The following is a 27,931-nucleotide window of genomic DNA, read 5'->3' on the forward strand; positions in this document are numbered from 1 at the left end:
GGTGTCAGAGAAATTACACACAAATTCAAAAATAATCTGAGCTTTCTCCATTTGAACATTACTTACAGCATTTAATGTTGTCCGTTTATTGTTCATAAATAAGAGATCAAGTCCCTCTACATTTTTCCTCCTTCCTCTTCTTCGTTTTATTGGCATTTCCCCATCAACTAGTGAACCATTTATCATGTGTCCAGTTGGTGTTCGTGAAAGGCCTGCTTGCAGCATTTCGACATGGGCTTTATAGGCATCTGATACTGGCACAGAGGCATTCGGCAAAACATACTTGGGATTAATAGAAGGGTTACTGACTGAGGTAGAACTTCTTGCCTCTCTGGAGGCTTTTGATAAATCCACAGCTCTCTCCTGTCCACTATCTGAGGCTGCCTGGGACTCACGAAGCTGAGCTACCATCTCCATCAGGTTTCTTCGCCTTGCAGCTCGCTCAGCTTCTATTTCAATCTTCTTTCGTCGTCTCCTACGTTGTCTTGGAGCTGAAAGGTTCATTGCATCATCCTGTAATTTAAAAAAAAACATACAGGTATAGATATCAAATGCAAAATATTTCCATGTCTTTACTATTTTGAATCTGTCGGGGTGACTTGATTATTTATTTGAATTTCAACAATAACAAATTTTAACTATATTAAAACCTTGCCTTGCAAATATAGGCAAATTAAAAGAAGCAAAAGGACCCAAGTTTGACCACGCATGCAAGTTAGTTAGTTATTATGCTAAACAGAAAAGAAAGAAAATTAAGTTTGAAGAAGCTAATGGATAATGAGACTATATTCCATGAATAAAATGCTAATTTAAATATATCAAATAAAATTAGTGTTACCTCCAATAAAGCCAAACTTTCTCTAACTGTCAATCATCTATCAGAGAGTAAAATTATACTCATTTGCCCTGTTATCATCATCTTGTGTTGTTGCATCAACCTTATTCTTTGAATCCCTATAGAGATCCATACTATTCTGCCCATATAAACTTGTTAGAAATCGTATCTCCTTCTGCCAATTATTTCTATTCCACTAGCTCCCCAGTCTCTGATGATGGAATAATACAGAACAAAAATTCTTGGTGCATTTTAGAAAAGTTAAAAGTAAGACTGAATTGCATCTACACGCCCTGGACCAATTAACTGAAAGGCTGAATTTGGTTTTGTCAAGAACAGCACCATACAAAATTGGAAATATACATGGAGTATCATGTAAATATTTATTCAAACAGTGTGCAGCACTATGCTTGGTGTAGAAGGTTTAAAAATTGAAAGAAAATTTGAAAATAACAAGCAAGGTTAAGGAATTAAAGACGAGGCTTGCAATAAACATGCAATGCGTTGGAAAAAAAGCAATGATGGAGCCATGAAAAATTGTACTTTTTTTTAAATTAATTTTTTAAAGTTTACAATATTCAATGACTTGATGCAATTTGTCCATTCCTCCACATACATAAATATGCATTTTGTGCTAACCGGATGATTACCTATTTCATGAGGGAACAAGTAATCAGCCTTATTTCTCATACTGAGAAGAGTCTGTATCACATCTTTGCCATGATCTAGTTAAGGGCTGCAATAACACCAAAGTTCGTTATCTGATTAAGTGATTAAATACTAAACCAGGGGTTATTAATCCAGTTTGACTTTCAATTTTGCCATTCTTCTCTCCCCAATGAACAAAATTCCATTAAATTGTAAAAAAGTAAGACAAGAATGGCAGAGAGGAAGTTTTAATCTCTAGAAACATAGGGACATAAACATGGGTTGAAAAACAATTTTTCTTTTGTACATCAGCCAAGAATTGCTCCACATCACTAAGTGTGCATATTTGCTATCATACAGCAGTAAAGATGAATACTTACCTTTGACATCTGAGGAGAACCTGCCACATCTTCACAGGCACCAAAGCTCCCTTGACCAACAATGGAAAGTTCTGTAAAACTCCTCCGTGGCAGAGGGCTTTCCACTGAAGTAGGGGTAAAGTTAATTATACCATGAAAATCAAAAGGCTGGCGCCTATTTATAGGCCACTTTCCCTTAATCATTGCTTCACATATATTATCCAAGCGATTAATCATTACTCGATCCTGGAAAACAGAAAAATATAACTACTATATTATATATTTTTTGTGCAGTTGAACTTAAATCCAAATTGAAACCAATATAATTGATTTCTTTAAATGTAAAATTCACCTTTCTTGTACTGGGATGACTGTAAATATTTCTCATCTTATGTATTTATTATATCTTTTAATTTAATTATTACTCTCATATTTTTTCTTTACAAGTACCAGTTCAGCTGCAGCAAGAATTTCAGTTCATGTGTACATTTTATAATGTGTATGACAACAAATTCATCATCACAGTACAGAGGTGGTAATGTGTCACAGTCAATATTCAGATACAATGGCAAGTAAAATATCAAAAAATGTTAAAATATACAGCAGCAATAGTGGAATATATTTAGAAAACACTACACGAATCACTGGTAGTATTCTGCCAAGTGAAAAAAAGATACAGGAATTCCCTGGGTTAAAACGTCCAATTTACAAACAACTTGTACTGACAAACCGGCCAGAATCCCCGCTCCTGCAGGGGGCCTGAGGTCCCCACTCCTGTTGGATGTTTAAGGTGTTGTGATGTATTTGGAAGTGTTTCACATGCGTAGAAAGATAAAATATATATTTGCTATATACTAAGATATTTGACTAACTGATGCTAAATAAAGACCATATGCACTTGTTCCAACTTAAATACAAATTTGAGTTAAAATAGACCAAGGTAACAGACCTAGTTTTTAACCCAGGAACTGCTTGTGGACCCTGTCAAGGATACTATCAAACTTTGAAGTTTATTGAAAATTAATGAATGTAGAATTAACTGAGCTATATACATGCACAAAAAAAATACACACACACACACGTGTATGTATGAATGTGTGCATATATACAGAGCGCCTTGGTCATGCCATGCCTGCAGCAGGTATTCAAATTAAGTTTAAATAAAGTTGTGCTTGAATAAAATGGTGGCAGCCAGGATAAAGAGCTGGCTGATGCCGCTTGCCGCAGGAGTGACTTTCCCAAAGCGTCTCCCTATCCTTGCTTAGTAAGAGTTTTTCTCTTCATTAGTGCATTATTAAGCATGTTAGTAAGGCGTTATCTGTAAATTTATTTTTGGGGGGGGGGGGTTAATTATGACAATGGCACGGTTAGCGAAGCGGCTAGTGCAACGCTATTACAGCGCGAGCAAATGGGATTCAAATTTAAAGGAAGGTGCATCGAGGTCCTGACCGGGAAACTGGCATGGAGGTGAGTCAGATTGTCAGTGAGAGGAAGGTGCATCGCGGGCCTGACCAGGACACTTGCGTGGAGATGAGTTGGTTTGCACTGAGGGTCTAACCGAGACACATGCATGGCAGCGAGTTGGGTTGTCAGAGCGAGGGGAGGGGATTAATTATGATGGCAGCATGGTTAGCGTAGTGGCTAGCGCAACATTCTTACAGTACCAGTGACCTGGGTTCAAATTTAAATTTTGCAAGTTTCTGGAATTAACTGATTAACATAAACTTTACATAATTAAAGTCGACAATATGGATTCTTTTTACAAATTATATTTTGTACCGTCTTTTCTCTTTTAAATGGTCTTTTCTTAATGCACCAATTAAAAGTTAGGCATTGAAAGAGTGATTCTCAGTCAGCTGGAAAATACACATATCCCACATCCACAATCCCCGTAGACGCTGGATAATGGGAATTTTACTCTATTTGGAATAGTTTGTTGAGTAACAAAAACAAAATTGTCAGTTTTTTTGTCAAAATACAGATGCATTCTAATTTATTGCAGTGGTGATTAACTGTGGTGGGTTAGAGTTTAAATTAAAAAAAAATTAGACATCCAGCACTGTAACAGGCCAATTCAGCCCTACAAGTCTGTGCACCCAATTTATACCGAATTAACCTACATCCGGTATATTTTTGAAGGGTGGGAGGAAACTGGAGCTGCCGGAGAAAGCCTACACAGACATGGGGAGAAAATACAAACTCCTTACAGACAGAGCGGGACTTAAACCCAGACCCAGTCCCGATCGCTGGCACAATAAAGTGCTAACCACCACCAAGTTCATAATTCTTAAGAATATTTCACAGGAAGTAGATTGCTAAAAAATAATGTTTCAATATACATAGTTTTCCTTGTATGTTAGACAACTGTTCATAGTCTATAGCTCCGCCTTCAATACCATCATCCCAGACAAACTCATTCCCAAATGTCAGGATCAAGGCCTCAACATCTCCCACTCCCTCTGCAACTAGGTCTTTGACCTTCTGTTCAACAGATCACAATCAGAGAAGTTGGGTAACAATATCTCCTCCACGATCACACTGCAGGATTGCATACTCAGTCCATTACTATATCCCTCAACATCCAATGACAACACAGCCAAACAGCTTTTCAACTTAATCTAAAAATTTGTCGATGACGCCACAGTAGCAAGTCAAGTATCATACAATGATGGAAAGGAATACAGAAAAGATATTGAAAGTCATGTGACAATGTATTGAGATAACAACCTCTATCTCAACATCAATAATAGGAATAAATGATGATCACTGACTTCAGGAGAACCACCTAAATATCGCTGAAGTTGAAAGAGTAAATAGCTTCACATTATTGGGGATATTCATTTACAACGACCTGACTTAGGAAAGCATGTTAACATGATGGTGAAGAAAATACTTCAACGCTGCTTCTTCCTTGGAAGGTCGAGGAGATTTGGCACGTCACCCTTGTCCCTCAACATCAAAAGCAAACTTGCTAAATGTATCAGGGTGCGGCATAGGAACTGCTCTGCTCAAGAGCAGAAGCTACTGAAGGCAGGGAATGCAGCTCAGAACAATAAAAACTCCCACCCTACCTCTGTAACAGCACTGATTTATCCCAGTTTATAAACAGTTAAAGAATGCACTCATTCATTTCTTTCACTGCACAATGGAGTTGACTTTTTTTATTCTCTTCGTTCACAACCAACATTCATTCTTCAATTCTTCAAACACCACCCAGCCAAACCTTCTCTTTGGCTTACTGCCACATGTTCCTGACACTCTCACTCTCCTTCTCCTGCGTCTGAGATCCATCAACCGCATACTGACGGTTAACACACCTGCACACTATTACTCCAACGTTGCTTTGGTTACGTCATCTGCTCCTGAAGCAGGTAAGTGACCACGACAGCCCCCCACAAGCCTCCGAACTATGCAAGGAGGTGACTGATTGGAACTGTTCCGCAACATAGCAGTCTGGAGGGCTGACAGTTCGGCCCGACCTTTTGATACCGCAAGACAGATGCATGGTCCAAGTGGCAAGGGTGTGACTTGTCCTCTGCCTCTGGCCTCAATGCAGAACATGGACTGTCAATATATGCTGGCTTCAACCTGTTGATGGAAACCATGTCAGCTTTTCCTTTCCTGTCAATCACAAAAACATTCGCATGGCATTGTAAGACGTGAAAAGGACCATCGTAAACGGGCTGAAGTGGTTTATGAACAGAATCATGCCGAAGGAACACATGAGAACAGCGTTGTAAATCATTTGGTGCATACATTGCAGGTGACATCTGCTGTGTAGGAGTAGGTTGGAGTAATCTCATGTTTTCCCAAAGATGATCAACATAATGAGCTAGATCATAGAGCATTGTGCTTGAACTTGGATTCACAAATTTGCATAGTGTGCTAAATACTAGCTCTGTCACTGAACATCCAAGATCCACTTTAACAGCAAACCATGGAGAAACATGGGCAAACATTTGTCAATGGAAACTCAATGAGGCCATTAACCTGCTGATGATAAGCCATAGTGCAAATAAAGGTAGTACCAAGAAGATCGGTGAGAGGTCGCAACACCAACTTGAACTGAGAACCTCGATCCATTGTAACATTGTAACAGAATACCCAAAGATGAAATCCTACAATTCACAAAAGCCTGACTGATCGTCTCCTCAGAGATGTCAGTGACAGGAATGGCCTCCTTCGACCTGGTAACCCGGTCTTAACAAGTGCGTAGATAAGTATATCCCCAAGATGGTGGAAGCGGGCGTACCGTCCAGGTGCATGCGCTGGAAATGGGAATCCAGAACAAAATCGCCTAGCTTGGATTTAGTGTGTCTGGAGACTTTAGAACAGGGGTGACCAACCTTTTAATTTTTAAGGTTTAATTTAGACATAGAGCACAGTATCAGGCCATGTGTATGTACCAGGACTGTAGGTTAATTGGGCGCTATGGACACATTGGCCGAAATGGCCTGTTACTTTGCTGTATGTCTAAATTAAATTTTTTAAATTAAAAGGTTGGCCACCCCTGCTTTAGAGCATTGACATGGCAAGCAGGTCCTTACCTATAATCCAACATCCCATTTAACATGAGGCCAGGTAAATTGTTCCGTAATCAGTTTGACTGATGTTCTTCCTCCAGGATGCGATAGATTGTGAAGAGAATCAAAAACTTCCCACTTCATAGCTGCTGGCACGAAAGGCCTTGGCCTTCCTGTGGAAAAATTGCAGACTATCCATCTCCTGTGTACTGATGTTTAACACACCAGTGCATGAGCACTATTACTCTCGTGCATCACCGTGGCTATTCATCAGCGGCAACTGGCAATGTTCACGACACAGATACGTACACAACCACAACAGATTCCATCTACATTTCCCGCTGCAAAGAAAGGCAGCGAACATGTTGAAGAATCCATCACACCCCAGACACCCTCTTCTCCCTCCTATAGTGGGGAGAAGACGTGATAGTAGGTACCAACATGCTTAAAGACTATTTCTTCCCTGCAGCCACCAGGCTCTTAAATGAACTCTATAACAGTGCTGTTATGCTGCCAATTGATCTTCCTTTTCACTGTAGCCCTATACTCTGTAAATTGTGATCTTTACATGCCTGTATGAATATTAGAGTTTCTTGCAGAAGAATCCTTCTCACTGTACTGGGCATTTTGTGACAAATAAACTTCACTGAGAAGGAAATTTTAACTGCAGTGGAAATACATAAAACGTGTACATTTGAAAATCAATTTTGAAGAGAAGAAAAACAATGAATATAGTGTTGGGTGTTCGGGCTTTGAAACAAAAGCTATAAAGTATAACACTTATTACTAAATTTGTTATAATACAGAACACCAAGGCTAACTGAAAATGAAATTTCAAATCTCCATACAATACAATAATATTTTTAGAAACCATGCATGAGGAGATTCCAAAATTGCAATGCCTTGCAATGGAGTATTAGAAGCAGTTGGACACTTAGCAACATAGTCTTAATTTTTTGAAAAAATTTACACACAACACGGTTAAAAGCCCTTTTGGCCAAAGATTATGTGCTGCCCAATTATATCCAATTGACCTACAACTCCAGTATGTTTTGAAGGGTGGGAGAAAACCCATGCAGACACAGGGAGAACACACAAACTCCTTACGGAAAGCACCAGAATAGAACTCCAGCCACTGACACTGTAACAGCATTGAGCTGATATGGGCCCAGAGGACCCAAAAACCAAAGAGCAATATAAATTCACCAAGACAAATGGTTACTTAATAAAAGTTACTTTTAATTTTCTTTAAACATAAAAACAGGATAAAACTTTAACTTATTATTATTAACTTAACCCTCTACTAATTCTAAGCCCATGTGTATGTAATGTGTGCAAGTTCAGGAAAGTTCTTTGATTCATAGTTCAATCTCACTTCTCACTCCTCCAAATTCACTGGTATCAGGCAATTCTTATACTGTGCACAGAATTTAACATTTATGAATCTTCACCAGGCTTTGGTGCTTGAAAGGTAAATGGTTATAGTTCAGGAAGGTTCTTTTTGGTTTTCAGAGCAATTTGTTGCTCGTTGGAGACACACAAGATTCCTTCCAATCAGCCACTTCAGTGTCTTGGCAAAAGAACTTGCCCCATCAGGGTTTTTCAGATGATAACCTCTTTCCTCCAGGTCACCGCAGAGTTCCTTTTTGTTTCCCTTATTTCAAGTGAAATATTATACAACCAGTCATCTCCTCTTGTATGGACCACAAGGGCTTTGACCAGGCTAAACTCAGAACTCACAATCCATCTTCAAAATGGGGTTTTTCCACATGCTTGCCAGCTTGTCCTGTTCCAGTCCCAGCTGCTGCTGCTGAACTGTAGAACTGAATTCTCTCTCTCTCTCTCTCTCACACACATAGAGAAAACCACATGACCCTCTTAGAACACCAAACTACAATCAGATAGGCTGCATGAAGCACCAGACCCAATCTTCTGAGTTCGTTCATCTGTTGCTTTCCGAAACAATAATCCATTACTCCACAACACGTCCAATTAACACTTACTTGTGAAGTCTCTATAGGCATTCTTCAAAGTTTTTCCAAAGGCACTCGGAGCCTGGACTGTCTGGCTTGAGCCAGGCTCTTGCATTTTAAATGGGATCTATTTTGAAGTGTTTGTATTTGTTTGTGACCTACACTAAAAAACCTGCCACAATTTATCTCCTTTATCTCCTCTATATACAATATAAAATATAACATAATTTGTCACAGCGCTAACCGCTACGCTAATCATGCTTCCTTAATCTATAATCTTTTACGAGATGCTCAATAATAGAATCTCTCATTTGTCTGGCTGTGGGAAGCAATGTTCTGGCCTACTGATGAGGGTCAGAGGATGGGGGAGGAAGTGATTCAAACAGAGTGAAACAAATCTTGCAGAACAGCAATTGAATATACACTGTGGAATGTCATTCAGTTGCTTGACTATGTTGTCAGATTTTAAAAAAATAGTAGAGAAAAGATGCTGCGCTTGTTCAAAGTGGAGATTTGAAGAAACTATTTAAAATTAAAGATATTTACTTCATGACCAGCAATGTTATGTATTCATTAAAAAAAAACCACTCCTCTCTTCATATTTTACTGAAAAGAACTGAAATCTGAATTGATTCAAATATGGATTTTCCAAAGATAATTAGCTCCAATTTCAATCTTCACATCACAAAAATACTTCATTAAAAAAGTCTGATTAAATCTACACAAACCTTTGGCCAGAATGAAAAGGAATATGTTCTTTCGTGAAGTAGTTGAGCAACTGTGGGTTCACAATCTTCCATAAAAAAGCCATCACGAGTTTCATCGCGGGCAGTGCTCAAAGAAGCGTTGCTTTCTTCATCAAAATGTTTACCTTGAGAAATAGTTCCAGCTGTGAAGAAAATTATGCAAGTTGAATACAATAACTAACTCCATGACCCTGTAAACATGAAATTATTAGGAAAAACACTTATCCAGTTTGAGAATCAATCACAAAATAACTATTAATTTAATATACAATTTTGATACCTTGGCACATGGTTTGTCCACTAGATGGTTTCATTGCACGTCACGAAGAAATGCTATGTCCTGATGCAGTCACATTGATAAAGGCAAGATGGAATTGCTATAACACTAGTTTTTTCTCATGATTACTGTACATTATCTTATTTATGGAAGGTTACTGGGAAGTACATATGAATTTTAACCAAAGAATATTGAAGGTAAAGGTAATCCTTTAGTTCACATGATCATATTATTTCTCGATTCCCAATTCGGTGGACTGCATTTTGGTCATGGATCAACCCAATTCTCCCACTAATTTTTCCTATAACCTATAATTTCCACTTTTCCATCAACGACCTCCACATTCTAACAAACACTATTGGCAATTTATAGTAAACAGCTAACTTACCAATCTGCATTCCTTTAGATGTGGAAGGAAATTAGAGTATTTGGGGGAAATCCACAGGGTCACAAGAATTTGCAAAATCTGCTCAAGCAGCACCAGAGGTCAGGGTTCGCTGCATTTGTGAGACAGCAAGTGCCAAGAAGCAGCACCTATGTGCCAACCAGTCTTACAAACTAGTTTTCACTCATGTTGTAATTGTAGAATTTAAACTTCAGAAGTGAAAATATTTCCAAGTAAATGCTTAAAAAAGCAAATACTTTAATTTTACAGGATCACTATTATAACAAACCTCCAGATGAAGCAAAAGATTAGGTATCAATATATAGCATGCTTTAGAATACAGGAATGCGCTGCTTAACTTCCGTTCTGGCAACACCTGACCGTGTATATGTCTGTGGTCCCATAATTATTCAGTTACTGCGAGCAAGTCCATAACAATTTAGAAAAAACAATCACTAGCTATAGGAAATTGTAGACTGTATACTCAAACTGATCTGACTGCCCCGCTCTCTCCCCATAGCCCTGGATCTATCCCCACACTGATCCCACAGCCCTGCATCAGTCCCCACACTGATCCCTACTTCCAAATGAAATGTTTACATGTACCCGACAGTATCCCAGAGCTTTGCTAAGTACATCATATGGCGTATGCACAACATCCACATTGCATAACGCTCAATTTCACAGAGCCTATCGTGGGCGTTAAGCAGCGCATACCTGCACACATAGTTAAAAAATCTATTTTAATCTTCTGCTAAGGAACACTGTTCCACTTCAATTGCACACTCAAGTTCACAACCGTGCACATCATTTTGCTCCATACAGCTTTAATATTAGACTTGCTCGGTACTCAAGCGTGATGGAAAGTCGTTTTCTTTAACTAAATGAAACTGAAGTAGTTAACATAGGTGTTCAAGGAGATCAAAACTGATTAGTCAACCAAATTAAGCACTATTTTCATAAAACCAACAAAATTTTAAACAGGATTTTGTGTCCGAGACATCACACTGAACATTCTTTATTTAACATGCAGATATAGAAAAGAGTTTATGATTTGCTGGAAGTTGTTTTCTTAATTTGTCTACAAGGACAATTAAAATACCTTGCCATTCACAAAAGACATAGACATAATGAAACACATTAGGAATTCAGAACTCATCCATGGTACCTTCAGGTTGAGATGATTCTTCTGACTTATCATCAATATCATCATCTTCATCCTCATCCTCCTCGTCGTCGTCTTCAGACCCTTTCTCAAATGATAATTTATGTCTGAATTCCTTTTCGTCAGAATCAACAAGCATTTTAATACCCATAGCTGCAGTATCATCAGCCTCATGCTCCACTTTCACAGACAATGTCTCCAAAGTATCTCGACAATCAGAATCAATTTGTACATTCTCTGCACAATTTGTTTCCCCGTCTTCTTTAGAAGGCTCTGAATTTTGCTCACGAGGAGATGCTGGTACAGGACTTTTTAGTTCACCTTCAGTTTTATGATCATTATAAGCAGTTTGTTCTGTACATTTTTCTTCTTGAACTGGTGTGGCTGGAGCAACGGAAGGTATTTGGCTCACACAGACACCAGGTTGGTTTTGGAAAGGTGTACTGGTCCGCTGGCTGGCCCCTTTGTTTTGAGCAAAATTTTTATGGGCCTCCAGGAATGAGAGTTCAGGGTCATTTAGAATATGATAGTCTGTCCTGCTGACTCCGTGCTTTGCAGCTCCAATCAATAAATCTTTGTCATGTTTTCCACACTCCCACCATTCCGGCAGGTCCATGCTTGGCTGACATAAATTGAGTCGCTCATCTAGTTGAGCATGGAGCAACACCTGCTCTCGAACCTTCCGAAGAAGTTCTATTCGGTACAAGGTTCTAGATGCACGCTCTTCTGTGATGGGTTCAATGAAAATTGTGGAATCAGATTCTTTAAAGATAAAAAAGAAACAAAATTGATTCAAGTCTCTGTATTGTTTCTTCCTCATTGTGCAACTGGTATTGTTCAGATTTTGCACAAATCATATTTACATAGGTGAATATCCTGAATGCAAGGATTTCCCACAGAAACAAACAGATATAGAGCCATAGGAGGTCACTGATTAAGGAAATATTTGCAATTATCGTAATTATTGGGTGGCAAAGGACGGAGTTAGTCTACAAAACTGGCATGAACCTTCATTTAAAAGTCAAATTAGTGATTAATGACAGCCCAAATTAGGAGATTGAAAAAAAGCATTTTGTTTCACTTCTGCATTGAAGAATCCATGTAATTATGATGCTAAATTTGCATTGAGAAATATTAAACAATACAGGCTGGCACCTGAATGAAAGATTCCTGAACTTGCTTGGAAAAGAAGCAAAATTTTTGCATACTTTCTCAAAGATAATCATTTGGCCCATCAAGTCTATGCCAGTTCTCAGAACAATCTTAATAATCCCATTCCCAAATTTATTTCCCTGTAACATATGCCCATCTCGCATGCCCTTTGTCCCCAACCACCAAAATCAAGGTTAATTTATAATAGCCAATTAAACTACTAGCCAGTGCTTCTTTGGGATGTGAAGGGAACTTGTGCACAAGGAGAAACCCACAAAGTCACATATAATCACCACACAGACAGCACTCAAGCCCAGAGTCAACCATGCTGGAGCAGTAAATATAATACCTTAAAGCCAGTTGAGAATAAAGCACCCAATCTGGAAATGTCTACTGCCCATTTTATAAATAATATATTCTATGCAATAGGAGCCAGGAGAAACCTATTTTTACTCCAACATCACATTCAGCAGACAGATTAAACCATAGTCTGCTTTTTGTTTCCACAAGAGACTAATACAACAAATAAGTCTGCTTCAGTTTCTATTTCTGCCATATTTCAGGCTTTAAAATTGACTATATGATAGTGAGAAAAAATTCATTATCCACATCTTAATGACAAACTGCATACACTGTGAAGAGACAGCAAATTTGCACTCAAAATGAATTAGGATATAAACGTTGCTGACATTCTTCCAAAAAAAAATGCTATTTTTGCTGGAGAAATACTGGAGAACCCAAGACCACTACAAATAGTAGAGGAAAATAAGCAGGATTGGAGAAATTCATGACCTTGAAAAATGATAAAGACCAAAGACCTAATGACCTACATTCCAGAAATTATAAAAAGATAGCAACAGAAATAGTAGATGCTCTGGTTATAATCTTCCAAAAATTTGGAGATTCTAAAATGATTTCTGCAAATTGAAATGAAACAAATATGTTTCATAATTTAAAAGCAAAAAGGACCAACAACTCTCACCTTAAATTAGCAATTGATAAAATGTTGGAATATATAATAAAACAAGACACTTTTAAAACAATATAATTGAAAAGAAAGAGAAATCATGTTGGATTCATCTATTGGAGTCTGAAAACTGGCAACCTCCAAAAACCAGCATTTTTTTTCTGTAGATGATGTCTGCTCAAAGATGGAGTTTGACACCAAACATGACCCTAGCTTAACTCCTGTGTATCCCAACGCCTCCAAATCGCCTATACCGATGCCTGTCCAACACTGTGGAGTTTTAAGTCGGCTTGGCAGCAGCTCAATGTCCATTGTTGCTACCTATAAACCCCCACACAGCGGAAATCACTGTGCCAGCACAACAGGGGACAGAGAGAGAGAGAGATAGCAGTGGGACTTGTGATGGCAGCACAGCTCAGTCGCGAGAGACGGCAGCATGACTCGGTCAGACGAGGGGGGGAGAGACGGCAGCACGACTCGGGCAGGTGAGGTGGGGGGGGGGGAGGGAGATGCCAGTGCGACTCGGGTGGGCTTAAAGGGGAGAAAATCAAAATGATTCTGAAATCCGAAAGATTCCAAACAATGCAGGTGTCCGTCCCCGATGATCCCGGATAAAATTTAGGCATCTGTATTTTGTACAGCAGATGACAGAGAGTCAGTAGATGCGATGAATATCACTGGGTTTTCTGAAGAGTTTGGCAAGTTCTCAAAGATAGGTGAAGGAGCTTAAAGCACAAGGACTTCTTACGAGTAATGTATGAGTATATTAATAATTAGAGTCAGAACAAAATTTTCCTTTTCGGGTTCACAGGATGTGACCACAGTTGCACTGCATGGATGGTACTAGGTTCCCAACTATTCATAGGCGACATGAGTGATTTGACTGAGAAGCCCAAATGCAACATTTCCAATTTGGGGAATGATATGAAATTAAATGGGAACACAAGTAGAGATGAGTATACAGAAAGGCTTCAAGGGGTATATCCCAATCGAATGGCAACAACGTGGCCAATGAATTACAATACAGAAAGTTATCATTTTGCCCACTTCAGAACTTTTTTTTCCTAAAATGATGAGAGATTGGGAAATGTTGCAGAAAGATATCAGGATGCCCTTGTAAACAAATCATTAAACATATAGGTACAGCAAACAATAAGAAAGGGTAATGGTATGCCAACCTTAATTGCAGGAAGTTTGAGATCAAGAGTAGACATCTTGCTATAAGTGTTTTGGTGAGATAATGCCAAGAGTACTGAATATAAATTTGGTCCTCTTATGCAAAAAAAAAATTCAATTGCTATAAGAGGAGAAATACAGTGAAAATTCAGCCAATTGGTACCTGGAATGGTGTCTAACATGTGAGGATAAATTGGGTAGATTAGGCCTCAATTTCCTAGGGTTAGAAGAATGAGAGGCAGTGTCACTTAAACAAACAAAATTCTTAGGAGGATCCAATAGGATGAATGAGGAAGAATTTTCCTCTGAGGATATTTGGTCTCATAATGAGATCGCCATTTAGGAGTCATGCAAAAGAAATTTATTGAATCACAGGGTGGTGAATCTTTGGTAATCCTGGAGAACTGTGGAGGCCTAGCCTAGACTTCATTTAAAACTGAGGTCAAAAAGATTTCTGGATTCGAGAGAAATCAGGGGCGATGGAAATGAGGGAGGAAATTAATGTTGAAATTGCAACTAAATCACCCATGAATGGGAGATTGGCCTCGAAGGTCTCAAATGGTCGACTTATTACTGGTTCTATTTCTTATGATCTGCAGAAGAATGAAGTTATTTATCCCCTTAAAACTTTGAAACTAAAAAAAAATTGTGCAGTTCCTGGAAATCTGAAATAGAAACAGAAAATGTTGGGACTATTCAGGTCAGGACATATCTGCATCAGAACTGGCCATTTCTGATCACAGTACATCTTTTGTGGTTTTTACATATCACCAACATAAATTAGCATACTTACCTCTGCAATGGCTGTTCACACAGACAGGGTGTTTACACTTAGTTGCGGTGATTTTGAAGGCTAAGGTTTTGAGGTGGGGAGTGGGGATAGGTTGAATGAAAATTACCTCCAAATATAACTGAGTTTTTAAAATGTTGTGCACATATTCTCCGTTTTCAGACAGAGATACCCCCCTCCCCACCCCATCCTTGTGGGCGCTCTCTCTTATCTTTGGGGGAAAGGTGACTCTCAACCTTGAGCACCTGGTGGGAGAGGAGGCCACGGCTGGATCAATGGCCGTCTTTCTTACCCACAACGCCCCACACAGCTGGATCTGCTCTGCGTATCCCTGGCGCTGGCAGAGTGGTTCCAGCTGAGTGGGGGATTATGGGTAAGGAAGACAGCCATTGCTCCTGTATTGAGCCGCTGCTGCAAGCTGGTGTGGTGCTCTGGTGAACTCCAGGTTTGACAGCACTGCACCCCTGCTGCCACGTCAGGAGTTAGATTGGGGCGGTGGGGCCCCATGGACAGCCTGGGGCGGTGGAGGGGGGAAACGGATGGTGGGGCTAGGAGTGAGGCGGTCGGGTGTATTGTTGTGTTCAGCCTGTAGTTCAATTTAGACTGCAGGCTGGCTGCAAAAATCCTTCCTGCAGGAAAAATGCCAGGATGGAAATTAGCTACTAATTTCTGTCCTGACGTTTTTGTTTTTTTACACAGCCTGCATTGTGGGAAATTTGTGCAAATTTCCCACTTCTCAGTGGCAGTATAGATATGATAGTCTCAATTTTTCTGTCTCCATGAGTACAGCATGACCTTATGGGCATGCCTCATACTTATGCCATCAGCAATACAAGAGAAAACAATTACTCTCAAACTCCCCCATTAACACATTTGATCTGGTTTCACCTGATCAGATATTCCATTCCTCCTACCACCAATCCTGAAACTTAAAATTACCTTTCTTTTATAAATCTGCCTTCTTCAATTCTGGTGAAGGGTCTCTTTTCACATTTATTACTTGACCTGTGAGTATTTCAACATTTTGTTTTCATTATACCAGTAGACTGTGTTTATCGGTCAGCTTGCCATATGTCCCTGCAGCAATATCTTACCTTCATCTGGATTTGGAGGCATATGACACACTTTTCTGCACATAGTCACAAAGGAGTTGAAGTACTTTTCCAAACTATCATCAGACTTTTTGTCCAGTCTAGCAAAGGCACGGAATTGGCTCCAGTCAAATTGCTTCTTCACAGGATCAAATACAACACCAAAAGTTGATACAACACGATAGAAGTCTGCCTCCTCCCTCCTGGTCCACCTAGATAACAAAAATATCCTGATAAAAAACATTTCAACATTGAAATCTTCTGATAGTCAACTGATTATAAAGGTAACCACAAGATACTGTCAGTGTTTATTTAATTTCTTTTTACATAAATGTACATATGAAACACTACAAAAAAAATTTAAAAAAACAACCCCTCCACTATCCCTTTCACAATATAAACCCACATAGCATCAGGGCTCATATTTATATTGATTATTAAAAATTTTACATGGGGAAGTCACTTACATTTATACTATAGCAACATCTATTACTGTCTTTTTTATTATTGTATTTATAATTACAATTGGGCCCCTATATGATCCAAATATGACTGATATATATGTCATATTTGTTCTTTTAAGTTGTATGTAATTTTTTCCATAGGTATGCAACTATTCATCTCGGCAGTCCATCGTGCTATATGTAGAGGGGAGTCGGATTTCCACATAATTGCAATACACTTCTTAGCCATTGCTAAGGCTATTTTAACAAATGAAATTTGGAATTTAGTTAGTTTGTTACTTATTTCAATGAAGTTGCCCAAAAGATAAACCTCTGGGGCGCCCGTGAAGGCCACCCCTGCAATCCTTGTTAATATTTCAGTAATATCCTGTCAGAAAGGTCTCTCCTTCACATATAACCATATTCCTATTTCAATCCCATACTTAAAACACATTTCGGTTATTACAGATTTTGATTTATGCAACTTCTGTGGTGTGAGATATAATTGGTATTAAAAAATTATACTGCATTAATCTATATCTTGCATTTATAAATGATGTTATGCTATCCAAACATCAATCAGACCAACATCTTTCCATTATTGCATCCCATAAAACAAACTTACTATTAACTGAATCTGGATTTATTTTCAAAAACTGCTGTATTTGATCTCTTATAAAATTTAAAAATTCAACATTTTTTAACAATAAAGAATTAAATCTCCATCAATATGTAGTACCTATCTTTTCTGAGTCTGTAAATGTTATTAATAAAAGAGAATGATCTGATAATATTCTACTTTTATATTCAGCAGATATAACACGACCTTGTAGTTGTGATGATATTAAAAAATAAATCTATTCTAGGATAAGAATCATATCGAAATGAATAAAACAAAAAGTCTTTCTCCTTAGGATTTAATCTTCTCCATATATCAACTAAATTAATTTCTTTCATTAACATTAATAACTTTTTCCATTTTAGTCCGAGTTACTGTTTTCGGAGATTTATCTAATAATGGATCCAAACAACAATTAAAATTACCTCCAATCATAATTTGATGCAGGCAAATGAAAAAGTGAAGAAAGGAATCTAGTATAAATTTCTCATCATCTACATTTAGGGGCATAGATATTCATAAGTGTCCAAGATTCCAAACACATTTTACAATTTATGACCAAAAGCCTACCAACAATTGATACCAACTTAGATTATAATTTCTTATTAATCAAAATAGCTACACCTCTTGCTTTAGAATTAAAAGAAGCTATAACCTGACCACTCCAATCTCTTTTTAATTTCTGATGCTCCTTTTCAGTTAAATGTGTCTCTTGCAAAAAAGCAATATCAACTTTCAACTTTTTAATATAAGCCAAAACTATTTTTCTCTTAATTGGATTATTGAGCCCATTCTGTATTTTCTTAACTGTTCAAAAGACATAAGAGTTCCCTCCACATAACAGTCATCAATATATCTTATTCCTTGGCCATACCATGAATTCAATATTTTGTTACCCAGATTCATAGGCAAGAACACATTTTTACATAATGGTGTTCTTAATTATATAATTTTTTTCCCCAATACATTCATTTATTTCTTGCCATATTCTAATCATATGAATTAATACAGGGTAATCCATTTTTTGTTATTAACTTAGCATTCCATTTATAAATAAAATCCTTCTCTGATTCTTCTTCTATTGAATTCAATCCTATTCAGATCCAAGAAGGAGGACTGTCTTCTTCAAAAAATTATAAAAATCTTGGTTGTGGTGATAAATAGTATTTCTTAAAGACAGGAAATCTAACTCTTCCCAATTTATAATCCCATGTTAGCTTTTCCAATGAAATTCTCTGCAATTTGTTATTCCACTGGCATTGCCTTATGTAATTATTCAATAATTTAAATAAATTTTTAGGTAGTGCAATAGGCAACGATTATAAAAAGATAATGTAATCTTGTCATCACCTTCATTTTAATACAATTTACTCTTCCAACTAAAGTAATCAGGAGGTCTTACCATTTCTGTAAATCTTTCTCTATTTTTTCTAAAAGAGAGTAATTAAATTTATATGTTCTGTAAATTAATATTTCATTCCATCTATCTTGCATTTAAATCTACTATCTTTTTAATATCTTTCATAATCAAAATTTTTCAACAGTATTATCTCACTCTTGTCCATTTTTATTTTATATCCTGATACTTTTCAAGGATTCAGCCAGGACAGACATATATAATAGCATACCATCAGGAAATAAACTAATTTTAAGTTATTTCTGTCCAACTTTGAAGCCCTTAATATCCGGATCTCTCCTTATAATCTCCGCCAATGGTTCAATTGCTAGGATATAAAGTGCCAGAAGCACAGGACACTTCTGTCTACTTGATCTACTTAAGAGAAAAACCATTAGCATCTGATTGTTAGTTATAATTTTGGCTTGTGGTTTATGATAAAGAGTTCTTATCCAGTTTATAAATTTTCTGCCAATACCAAATTTTTCCAATGCTTTAAATAAGAAAGCCCATTCTAATTGATCAAATTCTTTTTCTGCATTGAGAGAGATGGTTATACTTGGATTCAACTTTTATTTTTCCATATCTATTATATTATAATCTACTTAGACTATTTGAATAATGTCTTTTTTTGACAAATCCCACCTGATCTGCATGTATTAATTTTGGAAGATATTGTCTCAGCCTATTAGCTGATGCCTTTGCCAATATTTTATAATTAGCATTGAGAAGTGATATAGGTCCATGTGATGAAGTTTTTAATGGATCTCCACCTTTCTTTGGTAACACTGCAATTATAGCAGTTGACAAAGATTTCCGGGAGGGTATGAGTCTCCACCATCCAGTCCAATACATCCATCAGAAGAGGTATCAATAAATTGTTTGTAGAACTTGGGGGTGGGAGAAGGAAACCCATCCTCTCCTGGAGATTTGTTAGCTTGTAAAGTACCCAAGGCTTTCTAATTTCTTCTCATGTGAAAAAGGCATCTAGATCAATTCGTTCTCTAACTTCTAATTTTGGAAGTACAACATTTATTAAAAATTCATTTATCTAATTTTCATCTAATAATTCTGATTAATAGTCTCATAGGACATTGTCTAAGATTATTTATTTTTGATTGTTATAAAATTGACCTCTGTTTTTATTGCACTTATTATTATAGATGACTTCTCTGCCTTTGAATGCCAAGATAATGCTTTGTGCCTGTTCCCCTAATTCATAATATTTGTTTAGTTTAAAAAAAATTCTATTCTATACATCTGTAATGTGCTATATTTCAATTTTTTATTCTTTAACATTCTATATTTTTCGTGACCCTGTTATCTGATATTATTTTTCTAATTTCATTATACCTTTCCCTAAATCATCCAACTTTGTAGCACATTCTCAAGATTTGTATGAAATAATTTGTCCTCTTAGTTAAGCTTTAAACGTATCCCATATTAAAAAAGTTATTATCAGTAGAAGAAAGGTTAGTTTCACAGAATAGTTCTATCTGTTTCTTAATAAACTCACAAAAGTCCTTGCTTTTCAACAGTATGGCATTAAAATGCCATCTGTATACATTTTCTTGATTTTCTATTATTGCAATAGTTAAAGTTAATGGCGAATGATCTGATAAGAGTCTCACCAAATATTCTATTTTTACCACTCTACTTTTTAACTGAGCAGACATTAAAAACAAATCATTCCTTGAGTATGAATCATGCACTTTGAGTACAACGAATAGTCTTTTTCTACGGTTAAGCTGCCTCCATATATCAATAGTGGTATATTTTTTATTAATTAGAATCGCTACTCCTCTTGCTTTTGTGCCAAATGAAGAGATATTACTTGTCCCACCCATCCTCTTTTAAATTTAGCATGTTCTAATTTGGTAAGATGCATTTCTTGTAGAAAGACTATATCTGCTTTTAATTATTTTAGGTATGCCAAGATCCACCTCCTTTTCACCAACCCGTTTATCCCATTAACATTAAGATTAATAAATTTTACGTTCTATCCATATTGATTTTTTAAACAAATATTGTTTAACAACAAAACCTTTTTGATTATTTAAATAGAGATCTTTCCCCTTTAAAAATCACATACAATATCCCTGCCCTGACGGTGATGTAAACAGGAAACCCTGAAAGCCTGCAGAAGCTCTCAAGGAAGAAGAACCCCTCCCTTCAGCGCCATCTTTTATAGACACTCCTCTCCGGGCACCATTCTCCCTCTTAGAATAGAGCCTCCATCTTGCTATTATTTTCCTAAGTTTTCTCTCTTTTCTGAACTTTCCGTGAACATTTCAATAAAATTTACTTTACTGGCGTTGTAAAGGTGTTGCACTAACCACTACGTCAACCGTGCCGCCCCTAGCTCTGCACATTCAGAACTAGTGATTAATTTCATATCCCTGTTAAAAGACAGGAATTAACCACCTTTTAATTTCTTCACTTATCTGTGTGAATGCAAGAAACGTGGGATGGGGAGTCATTTTCATCCTGTGTATTACCCGCCAAGGTAGGTAGTATAAGAGCCAATGTTTTTCACATCTGCTTCTGTCTAAAATGCTGCAGGTCCTGACTCCTTTTGCTCCAGGATGCCAGGTTGCTAAAAAGATTGGACTGACCTGGTTTTCCTTGGTTCAGTATGAACAACCCGAGCTGTCTTTAAATACAGATCGCTCACACGCTAATTAAGTGGGATCTCTATGTAAAAGGGGCTTCAGACAAGAACGCACAAAATGTAGCACAAACCAAAAGAAAACCACTCAACTTTACAGCTTCTGTTCTATGGAAGAAATGCTAGCCAAATTGACCACACAAAAAAAAAACTGGAGTATTGAGCATTAGAATTGATTCAAGGAATGAACTGATTATACATCTATTCCATGTGCTCTTAAAATGCCAAATCCCAATGATTATTTTATAACTTTATTTTTCCCATTAATGAATACAAGATTATTGTTCTTCGTCCTGGTGTATATTAAATTGCACAACCAATTTCTACCAAGTCCATTGTTACATGTAGAATTATTTTCCATTTTGTCTTGTTTTATTTGACTTTGAATCATGACACATTATAAATGTTCAGCACAATTTGCTTGTGTGATAGCTAAAGATGTGTACTCTTTTGAGGGGAAATTAGTTCTTATTTTTCTATCTAACAGCTTCCTTCCAAAAAGAAAAGTATAGGTATGGGATCTCACTGACCTTTAGGCTTCTTTGGTTCATGCATGATATACTATTAATGCATCAAGTGCATATTTAACGTGCTAGATAATGCCACAGACAAGTGTTCCAAAGAATGATGCATACTTCAGAAATCCAGATTAAGTGCAAAATTCATGCTTTACCTTTGACGCTTCTCAGATATGGCTGCATTTCTTTCTGCCTCTCGAGCTCTCACTTCATCTCTTGGCCGCCGTCTGCGACGGTCACTTTTGTTCAGTGCTTCTAATTTCATCTGCTCCCTCTTGTAGCTGCGTTGATAAGCTGTGATAAGCCTGCGCAGGCGTGTCGTAAGAACTGATGTGTTGGGCCAATAGAGTTTATCTGATTCATCATCTTGATCCAGTTGTTTGTCTGTAAAAATGTTATATTCAGTATACTCAGTCATACAATTTGTGTCTAATCCCGTAGACAGCTCAAATCCTGCACATTCGGAAAAAAAAATGTACAACTAAATCCTTTGGCTGATCCAAAATCTGTTCTATCACTGTTGATCTAATTCATGTTTCATTTGTATTAGTTGTTCCATAAATCTATACTAATAATGAAGTAGTAATGAATCAATCACTATAAAAAGTTGTACAACAGGACTTTAAAATATTTATTTACATATTTTATTTAAAATATTTGGTTTTGTATGAATTATCAAAATACTAAGATCACAGCAATTTCTGCATGTTGTTCAAGATTGATTCAAGGACAGAATGTTTGTGTGATCAGACACTAGCACTAATTAGGACATGGCAAAAAAAAGATACTTTGTACCAGAAATCTTGCACATTACCCTGCAAAATTCCTTTCCGACTCTCCTCAATCTCTTCTTAGATTTATGTTTTTATAAATGTCTAATCATCACTACTTTTTACAACAAATAGCAATTTTATGATACATTCTAGCATGTGGTTTCTACTTGGCATCTTGCTACAGCATTTAATTTTTATTTCATATCCCAAGCTTTCATAGTACAGGAATACCCTGTATAACACGGTTAATGCGTTCCAAGCAAGTTCAGTGCTATGGAAAACTGGACCGTTCAAAGCATCATTACAATGCACTTTAATGTAATATGTTCTAATCCTATAAAAGGGAATATAAAACTGATTTTTATTGGCAATAGATCTTTATTTAAGAAAATATTTGTCTAATGTACATTTGTGTCAAATCGCCCAAGAGACTTTCATCAAAGTTAGATCAGTACCACCGCAGGAGAGTGCAGGGAGCCCAATCACAGCAGGGTGAGTAATAACTTTCAACACAGCCACTTAACTCTCTCTATTCCACAGTAAATTCCAAGGGTTCCCCTCCATACAAACTGGTGTTGTTCAGAGGTTTGGAAACTTGCTGGTCTGCCACACCAGAGCAGAGACAAAAAAAAACCCCAGATTCCTATCAGTGTAAGGCAGCATGCTACAGGATAGTGCAGGGAGCCTAATCACAGTGGGGTCAGCAATAACTTTCAACACAGCCACTTAATGCTCTCTATTCCACAGCACAGCAGCTATATTTCAAATATTTTAAACTAGAGTTTTGCAAAGTATTATGAGGCAATTTAAATACCAACAACAATAAAATTTTAATGTTACAAATTTTAAAAATGCAGGTCAAAAATTTCAAATCACGTTATATCAAAAACCTATGCTGTTCGAAACAAGAGTTATATAGGGTATGCCTGTATTTTGCTCACATCCATATCACTACTTGGAGAATACATATAAACATTTTTAAAAATGTTTTTCTATGGGAAACAACAATTCAAATCCAGTTTTATATAATGTATTACTTAAATTTACTGCAGGACAAAACTAACAATTATCTGAATGATCTTGGCTGTACTTTCACATCCATGCCATCAGCATTCTTCCCCCTCCCCCCTCCATACAAAAAGAATACCTCGCTATTAATGCTATTTAAATGGTAGTCTTCATGAAAAGATAATCATCATATCTCAATACACAATATCTGTACATAATTTCATCCATTAAACCATTTATGCAACCACATTATTTTTTTGACTGTTACCAAAAATAAAGACATTCATTTTGGCCTATAAATTTAGCATTTAACTCATGAATTTGGACAAAATTAATGCTAAATTATACCAGATCTCCATCAATAACTTGGATTCTGTAACATTCTAAAATACATAATTTTAACCTGCAAGCTTATTTCACATATCAAAGCTATATTTCTCATTTTAATTTCTGATCTTTTTCCCCACTTGCTTTGAGGATGTCCAGCATTCAGCTAAAGATTTCATTGTCTACAGTTTTTATAACTTAAATTACTAGACGAGAACATATGTGGAGTGGTCATGAATTCTATGCTTAGATTGCAATCACAGAGTTTAATGCATAACAGAAATTCAGATTGTCTACTGCGCGGAGACATTACTATTGGCTATCAAAATGCTTTACAAATTCCCTCTCCCACTACATATGACCTCACCTGTATTAACAGTATCCATACATTCTTCTTTGTCATCTTGTGGAGAATTCTCAAATTCCTGCAAAAAATTATCTATTAAGATATTTGCACAAGATTTTGGATTGTTGCACTTTTCCAAAGGTAAAATACTCATGTTCAAAACATTCCTTCTAAAAAAAAAATTAGTTTGTGATATCCACATCAACAAAAATAGGAACTCAAATAATTGAAATCAAAATTTACAAATGGAATCTTATAGTTTCGTTAACTATACTCACATCCATTTCATCTTTGAATGGAATTCTGCCTGGTTTATATTCTGGATCCTCTTCCTCTCTGTCAAAATCAACACTGAAAGAACATCTTTAATTAAAAGTCATACTCTTGATGCTGCTGCTTTTATTGAACGGTAGAGTGGGTGAGTTGGGAGGGCGTTGCATTGTAAATGGTCTCAAAAGCACAACTTACCCATCACTAACATCTGCCAGCACATCTGTTCCCCTCTGTTCAGCAGCCATGGCCTTTGCATCAGGCATCCCTACCCGCTCGAGGAAACAGAATAAAGGATCTGCCCTGATAGAATTGTACTTTTCATAGCCTGCACACAAAAAACAAGATTTTCTTAAACCACAAGCTTTAATCTATGAACTATATCAATTAACTTTTGTTTTCACAAGATAAAACACAGCCTTTTCTACTAATGCACAAGTTAGCAGATTTCAGCAATTCAATTTACTCAAGTTTGACAATAATTTCCTGTAATTAAAGTTACGTTACAGCTCAGCATTTTATTGAATATTCTTACTTCCCAAATTATGATTTAATATTGTAACAAACACTCATTTAATAATTCACAAAATTATTGTCTAAAGTTAATTACCCAATTGGAAATTGGAGTTAAATTGTACAGAAACAATTTCACTTTTTATTAATTCCCATTCTGAAATCTGTACATAACTAATCAATCAAGCAGCAGCCATGTTGCCTGATTTGGATGCAAAAAAAAAATCAACCAATAAATTTGACTTATAATGAGAGTGAATTAGCAGCATCTTGCACTTCTATTAATCTGGTATGCTAAAAAAAATGTAAGTTCATAAAATATCAGAAAACAATTGTGAGGCAAGACTTGTTTCAGTTGGAGCACAAGCCACACTACCTCAGTGAATCAGAAACAGCATAATTCAATTAGGTTCTGCACTGTGACACACCACTCTTAAGTACTCTTGAGCCTCAAGCCAAATTGTAATCATGAAAGGTTTTATAAGCCATCATTCTACCTCCCTAGTCAGGGCACCCACTAGAGAATTCTACTGTGACCTCGAGTGAATTTGGATTATGATTAGGAATTGCTCTTTGTATACATCGTGGCTGATCTGCATCCTAGTGGTTCAGAGTTAACAAGACAATATTCCACAACAGGGAATGGGGAAAGTCTCAGTGCTGACATTTGTGAAATACTACTTGGAACAAAGCCCAGGAGGCACTTATACAGATTAATAGCGAAGGTTAAGCTCCCATTCCCTCCAATGCAGGGCTAGAGCACAGAAGAAGAACAAGAGGAGCAATGGTGGGAATGATAGTTGCAGTTTAATTAATTAAATAGATGTATTTTGTAAAATAATTTTACAATATATATTCGAATCTTCATTATTAAATTTGCAAAATTATCTTGGATAGCATCTATGTAATTCAACCACAAACATTCAAGTGTTTCAACAAGAGTAAAACAAGAATAGTAGAAATTTGTATATTTTCCTGAGGTCAAATTTGCTACATTCTATCCTTGTTGCACCATTCAATTCCCCCTTTGAGCCTTACATGGTAATGTGCAGTTGCTTTTGGACACTCTCTCACTTTCTCTGTCCTCACTCATAACGTGTACCACTGCCTGAATTCTACTTAATCCTCCACTGGATCCATTCCTTCAATCAACAGTTTTTCCAGTTTCTTACATCTACCAAGCACTGCAAAAGCAGTGTGCTCGTCCCACAGTCAGGGCCAACAATATCACTCTGGACTTGGGACAGCCCCAACACCAGCCTTGTGCCTGGGGCCCATCAAACAATGCCAAACTTGTGCCACACCATATTTGGGGCCCTCTGCATCATGAGAGTCTTGCTCACTCAGACTTACCCAGGTCGCCTCCTGTGATTCTGACTGTACCACAAAAAACACTCACCCGTTCCATCCTTGCCCACGAGCCAGCTTTACTTCCAATCATCACTCCAATCTCATATCTTGCTTCCACAGCTCTTATTCCCCTTCCTTTCCTTCTTGAAAGCCCATTCCTCCACCTCATAAAGTCCACTGATGACCTGACTTTTTCCCCAACTTCTACTGTCTTTACCATCACTTAGATATATCCCTGTCAAATGGTCTGTGCTCAGTAAAGATCTCTCCTTTATACCTCTGACCAACATTCTGAATGCCTCTCCTACCACCTCTTTATAAGACAAGGAGTTCCAACACCCCCCCCCCACTAATAATCCTTTTGTCAGTCTCTTCCTCTTTGACTCACCCCTCCAGCAAGTTCCCTGCTCTTGACCCTTTTATCTATAATTGTTGAATGGACATCAACTGCCTGGACCTCCCCACCTCACCCCACCCCCAACCACAATGTCTGATCCTTTCTGAACATGCTGATCTCCAATCACTCTACAGCAACCCAAAGTTTAAACTTGCAGATAAAGGAGGTGCAGCTGTAGGCTGGTGAACTGACCTCTACCCTGCAGAGGCCAGATGTCAGCTCTTGGGCATCTCCTCATTTCTATCCCTGGAACAGGAACCCACTGTCATCAATATATAATCTCCCTCACTATTACAGATCACATTGATTCTGGTAATCTTCATGCCACTACCTAATAGTCCCTCAACTTCATACTGTCCACTTCTACCTCTTAACCAAGATTCACAAGCAGAACTGCTGTGACAGACCCATTGGTTCCGCATGATCCTAACCCACCAGATTTATCTCTGTAGATCTCACCACCATCTGGTGTTCCCCACCATCGCCATATCCAGTTCCTTCCCATATACATCTGAGACAACTCAAGCTCTCCACCTCTGAAAAGATCCAACTTCCCATCCCCCACTGCCTCATCTTCACCACGGACATGTAATCTCTACACACTTTCTTTCAAGTTCAAGCTTATTATCTGATTTTACATATACAACCCAACTAAACAATATTTCTCCAGACTCTGGTGCATGCACAAAAATACACAATACACAATACATAATGATCACATAAATAATCTCCATCAGGAAGGTTTCAAGGACATTTGCTTCTTTCTCTATCTACCCAACATGGACCTCCACTTGGAGGAATTTGTTCTCTTCTGTGATAACTTATCTTTTGACTTGTATTTTCTCCAAACCCAGTATAGCCACGGCTACACACACTGGCCCTTAAATGTCTGTCTTTTTGTTAAGTACATGGAACAGTCCCTGGACTAAACCCACTAAATACCACTCCCCAACTCATCCGCTGTTATTTCTATGACTGCATTGGTGTTGCCTCCTGCACCATTGCAGAACATCAATTTCATTGATTTTTTAAACCGGCCTTAAAACTTGCCTGAACTGTTTCTGACGCATTCCCCCCACCCACCCCCTCAATTTTTTAGTGTACCTATCAGAAGAAAAACTATGAATACCTACTATAAATCAACTGATTCCCACAGCTTTCTAGATTATACCTTGACCCACCAATATTTTTCTCCCAATTCCCCTGCTTCTGCCAC

The 27,931-nt window shown here is 37.3% G+C and overlaps 1 protein-coding gene across 6 annotated transcripts in view; it reads right to left on the reverse strand.

The window, feature by feature from the left end:
- The window catches only part of chd7 (chromodomain helicase DNA binding protein 7), a 283,290-nt gene that overhangs the window by 16,915 nt on the left and 238,444 nt on the right, over positions 1–27,931 (reverse strand). For 5 of the 6 annotated variants that reach the window (XM_069921414.1, XM_069921413.1, XM_069921415.1 and 2 more), the window contains exons 26-34: positions 24,654–24,783; positions 24,464–24,536; positions 24,207–24,264; positions 21,887–22,115; positions 16,091–16,299; positions 10,915–11,673; positions 9,067–9,227; positions 1,864–2,088; positions 67–513 (exon numbers count right to left, since the gene is read on the reverse strand). In XM_069921414.1, coding sequence (XP_069777515.1) covers positions 67–513; positions 1,864–2,088; positions 9,067–9,227; positions 10,915–11,673; positions 16,091–16,299; positions 21,887–22,115; positions 24,207–24,264; positions 24,464–24,536; positions 24,654–24,783 — 2,291 coding nt within the window. The remainder of the gene's footprint in view (positions 1–66; positions 514–1,863; positions 2,089–9,066; positions 9,228–10,914; positions 11,674–16,090; positions 16,300–21,886; positions 22,116–24,206; positions 24,265–24,463; positions 24,537–24,653; positions 24,784–27,931) is intronic. The other variant, XM_069921417.1, reaches the window with a different exon arrangement.

Source organism: Narcine bancroftii, chromosome 2 (assembly GCF_036971445.1).
Source record: "Narcine bancroftii isolate sNarBan1 chromosome 2, sNarBan1.hap1, whole genome shotgun sequence".
Taxonomy (NCBI): domain Eukaryota; kingdom Metazoa; phylum Chordata; class Chondrichthyes; order Torpediniformes; family Narcinidae; genus Narcine; species Narcine bancroftii.